Source organism: Triticum aestivum, chromosome 4B (genome assembly GCF_018294505.1).
Source record: "Triticum aestivum cultivar Chinese Spring chromosome 4B, IWGSC CS RefSeq v2.1, whole genome shotgun sequence".
Taxonomy (NCBI): Eukaryota; Viridiplantae; Streptophyta; class Magnoliopsida; order Poales; family Poaceae; genus Triticum; species Triticum aestivum.
The window spans coordinates 423,109,462-423,114,339 of record NC_057804.1 but is presented as its reverse complement, the minus strand read 5'-3'; the positions used below and the strand labels follow the sequence as shown (position 1 = coordinate 423,114,339).

Genomic DNA, 4,878 nt, shown 5'->3' with positions numbered 1-4,878 from the left:
TGGCTGAAAAGACTTTCAATTTGAGTTTTGATTATTTGATGAAACCATATTCTGCATGTCATCTCTTTTCTTTTTTCTTTTTTTTTGACGGGAAGGCCTTCATGGCTAGCTTTATTAAACTAAATAACAGATACATCATCTGCCAAGGAATTGGCAATGAAACTTGGCGGTGCCTCGATCCACAGAGATGGATCGTTTGCACGGCCATATTCAGCTAGCGCATGAGCAGTCATATTTGACTCTATTACAATGCTTAAGAATAACCTTCCCAAAACCTCTTAGTAACTCTCTGCATTCGTCCAAAACAGGGCCAACCACCATTGATTGTCCTTCATTCAGTTGTAGAGCGTTTACTACAATGAAGTTATCCATCCTCGCCATGATGTTATTACAACCCATCGAAACAGCTAACTTCACACCTTCCCGGAGTGCTACAACTTCAGCAAAGACAACGTCTGCAACGTGATCAATACGTGAGGTAGAAGCTATGAAACCTCCCACTGTTTATAGTAAGCTGATCTGACTGAAAAAATTCTGCATCTATGTGCCAAAACTAAGGGGATCGATCTGTAGGATGCGTTCTGCATCTATGTGCCAAAAGTTTTCACGAATCAGCTGCTCATCCCATTCACCTGTAATCGGGTCTATGAGTCCACTTTTTGTGGAATCTTAGAAAAAATTGTTCTGCTACACTCGGAAGTAAAAAGTAGAAGTAGTGGAAATGTGACTGTTTGGAATATGGAGTGTCTGAGTAACATCTTCGTTGTCAAGGAAACAGAGGTGAGGATACACCAATGAACCATCAGTAGTGGGAATAAATGGTTTACCTTGTAAATAAAAGGACACCTTCAAAACAAAAGAACGTTTAGATGCATCCAAAAATGCACTAGATAAAGCATCTACACAGATAAAATTCAACAAACTAGTATTAAAAGACACAACCAAGTCTCATAACATCCAGGTTTCACCGAAGCTTACATTAGGACAGTATGTAGAAGGCACAAGACAGACACCACTAAGGGCACGATATGCAGCGCTAACAGCTGAACAGCTAGAATATACCCAGTACGAGCAATGCCCTTAACAAAACTCAGCCAATACTAAAAACTGCTTGGTGCCTGAAACAGTGATTTGGATATCGATTGTCAAATTACTTCTTCTTGATGGCAGCCTTGGTCACCTTAGCCCCGGTTGGGTCCTTCTTCTCGACGCCCTTGATGACACCAACAGCCACAGTTTGCCTCATGTCACGTACAGCAAAACGACCAAGAGGAGGGTAAGTAGCAAAGGTCTCCACAACCATGGGCTTGGTGGGAATCATCTTCACTATGCCAGCATCACCATTCTTGAGGAACTTTGGCAGGGCCTCCAGCTCCTTACCAGATCGCCTGTCAATCTTGGTCACCAGCTCAGCAAACTTGACAGCAATGTGCGAGGTGTGGCAGTCCAGCACTGGGGCGTAGCCGTTGCCAATCTGACCAGGGTGGTTCATGATGATGACCTGGGAGGTGAAGTTGGCTGCCTCCTTGGCAGGGTCATCCTTGGAGTTGGATGCAACAAACCCACGCTTCAGATCCTTCACGGCAACGTTCTTGACATTGAAGCCAACATTGTCACCAGGAAGCGCCTCCAGGAGAGACTCATGGTGCATCTCAACGGACTTGACCTCAGTTGTCAGACCAGTGGGACCAAAGGTGACAACCATACCAGGCTTGATGACACCAGTCTCAACACGGCCAACAGGCACAGTTCCAATGCCACCAATCTTGTAAACGTCCTGGAGGGGAAGACGGAGGGGCTTGTCTGAGGGCCTCTTGGGCTCGTTGATCTGGTCAAGCGCCTCAAGCAGGGTTGGGCCCTTGTACCAGTCAAGGTTGGTGGACCTCTCAATCATGTTGTCACCCTCAAACCCAGAGATGGGGACGAAGGGAACCTTGTCAGGGTTGTAGCCGACCTTCTTCAGGTACGAAGAGACCTCCTTAACAATTTCTTCGTAACGAGCCTTCGAGTACTTGGGAGTGGTGGCGTCCATCTAAAAATGAGAAGCAGAATGACAACTTTAGTTAAATGAAACTCACAGCTTAGATGGCACTGTAAGATATTGCCAACAGATAACAGCAATAGACAAGATTACTACAAACAATCATAAACAGATAAGAAATTGCACAACAGCACTGGTCGCACTAAGTGAGCATAAACTTCAGAACAGCAGAACAATCAACTAGTTACACGAAAAAACTGCAGTGATGGCAGTACAGGATAACAAAGAGCAGTAGAATGACACCTTTAGTTAAATGAAACTCAGAACTAAGATGGCACTGTAGGGTATTGCCAGCAGAAAACAGCAAGAGACATGATTACTTTGAACAGGCATAAACAAAAATGAAATTGCAAAGCAGCAATGATCACAAAAAGTGAGCATAAACTTTAGAACAGCAGAACAATCAACCAGTGAACCCAAAAACCGTAGGAATGGCAGTACGAGATAACAAAAGACAGTATGGAATCTTATAAAACTACAGGTGAAGCTGGAATATCCAAATGTACTACAAATCAAGCATACAATTAGACTACTACATTCAAAATATGTGTGCAGCAATATGAAATCAAGCAATGGATCATATAGCAAGCTCAAATAAGTCTACCAACCAGCAAACATCTATACACGGCCTTTCAGGGATGAAGAGTTTTAACAAGTGATACCTTGTTGCAGCAGCAGATCATCTGCTTCACTCCAAGAGTGAAAGCAAGGAGGGCGTGCTCACGTGTCTGGCCATCCTTGGAGATACCAGCCTCAAAACCACCAGTGGTGGAGTCAATGATGAGAACAGCACAGTCAGCCTGGGAGGTACCGGTGATCATGTTCTTGATGAAGTCACGGTGACCAGGGGCATCAATGACGGTGCAGTAGTACTTGGTGGTCTCAAACTTCCAGAGAGCAATATCGATGGTGATACCTCTCTCACGCTCGGCCTTGAGCTTGTCAAGCACCCAGGCGTACTTGAAAGACCTCTTGTTCATTTCAGCGGCTTCCTTCTCGAACCTCTCGATGACACGCTTGTCAATGCCTCCAAGCTTGTAGATCAGGTGGCCAGTGGTCGTCGACTTGCCAGAGTCGACGTGGCCAATGACCACGATGTTGATGTGAGTCTTCTCCTTACCCATGGCTGAAGCAAACTGCACAAACAATCAGAAAAATTAGACAAAAACGGACCAGAACGAAGAACTGGCATAAACTGGAACACTAATATATCAGCAGTCAAGGCTATCGGACAGCAGGCCTAGATCCAGGAAACACGACACGAAGACGATTTACAAACTGATCGGGATAGATCTATAACAGATAGTTTGCAATCACTGGTTATACTCAGTCTACGAAATTGAGACAATAGTCCATCTACCGACAGATTCAACCAAGTATCGAAACGATTCGGTAATATTTCGCGCTTGCGGCTGCTCTAGCAATTTTCGTAATCTACAGATCGAGGCAACAGTACGAGAGAAAATCCTTCTCAACGCTATACGAACAAACGATGCATCCGCGAAAAAGTGCCTAAACCTCGACCAGCTCGCGGATTGAAGGCTACCAAAGATGAGCGCAGAACACGGGAGCTTCGCTCCAACGATGAAGATCTAAGCGCACTGGAGATGGCTCGGGAAGTCGGGATACTAACCTCGAAGGAAGGAGAGGGAACCGAGAGGAGGAGGCGGCGGCGGCGGTCGGGGGGAAGAAAGGGGGACTGAGAGGAGGGTTCGGGCGAGCAGAATGGCTCCCCTATTTATACTGACAGCGGAAGGCTCTAGGGTTCCTTCCTGGCCGCCTGATCCATGTCTGGTGCTTGTCGCTGTGATTTACATTATCCGTTCGATTTTGATCGTACGAACTGTATATTTTACAGGTTGATGATGGGTTTTTGGACATTTCGCAGGCCGCAAGTTCGGCATCCTGGATTTGCGTAGGGTGCACGTTCCCTGTAGAGACTGGAGCAGGAGGCCGGCAGAGCACTTGCTTTCAAAAAATGTTTTACCCACTACTTGCTAACTTTTCATTTTATTTCATTTTTTGAAAAAATCTATAAAAGTTCATCATAAGACAAAGCACCTCGACATAATAAAAATTCTCGCACCTCCCTTCGGAGTCAGTTTTGACCTTGTCTTTTTTTTTCTTTTTTTAACACGGTACAGACGTAGGCGCTCATACATACTCACATACACTTACCCCTATAAACGCACACGTACGCACCCCCTACCTCTATGATCATTTCTGAGAGAATGAGCCAGCATATTATCTTGAGTTTTATGAAGTCGCCACAAATGCCTCTGTAATCGACGGGAACGTCTTTGACAGAACACACATTATCGGAAGGCCGGAAATAAATCCAGAAAAATGCGACCACATATCAAGTATAAGACTCGAACCCTCATGGGCTGGAGATAGCACTGTCCTCCTAACCATCCAACCACAAGTTGGTTCGCCAGCTTGACCTTATCGATGACAGCGAGAAAGTTTTCGTGTACGTGCCCGTAAGGACCAGCACCATGTAGCAATCGTTGCGATTGAACCCTTGAATATATTTGAAACAACTCACATCAAATCTCGTTATCGTGCACACACGACGAGAAACCCTAACATTGCCGCCCCGATGAGCCGGCAAGGATCTACACTAGAGCTTTGTCGGCTATGTCCAGATGGGCGAAGTCGAGGAGGATCGGAGACTGGAAGACAAACTTGAAGAAGAAGCGTCGCCATCCTCCCAAGCGTCGCACCTACAAGGACTAAAAAATTCTAACATAAACTACTAGCCAGATCGAAGGCACTGGATTCCTCTCCTGCCACCGGCTGCCCAGAGCAGCAAGGAAAGGGGAAGCGAATCCAGA

At 45.7% G+C, this 4,878-nt stretch overlaps 1 protein-coding gene across 2 annotated transcripts; it reads right to left on the bottom strand.

The window, feature by feature from the left end:
* Nucleotides 1-900: 900 nt before the first annotated feature.
* Nucleotides 901-3,881, bottom strand: LOC123092491 (elongation factor 1-alpha). 2 transcript variants are annotated; one of them, XM_044514280.1, is made up of 3 exons: nt 3,675-3,881; nt 2,704-3,177; nt 901-2,032 (listed from the first exon to the last, which is right to left on the bottom strand). In XM_044514280.1, the coding sequence occupies exons 2-3, from the start codon at nt 3,163-3,165 to the stop codon at nt 1,151-1,153; spliced, it is 1,344 nt and encodes a 447-aa protein (XP_044370215.1). In that variant the 5' UTR covers nt 3,166-3,177; nt 3,675-3,881; the 3' UTR covers nt 901-1,150. The 2 variants fall into 2 exon arrangements, with proteins under 2 accessions (XP_044370215.1, XP_044370216.1); XM_044514281.1 differs by having other exon boundaries at nt 3,588-3,695.
* Between the last annotated feature and the right edge of the window lie 997 nt (nt 3,882-4,878).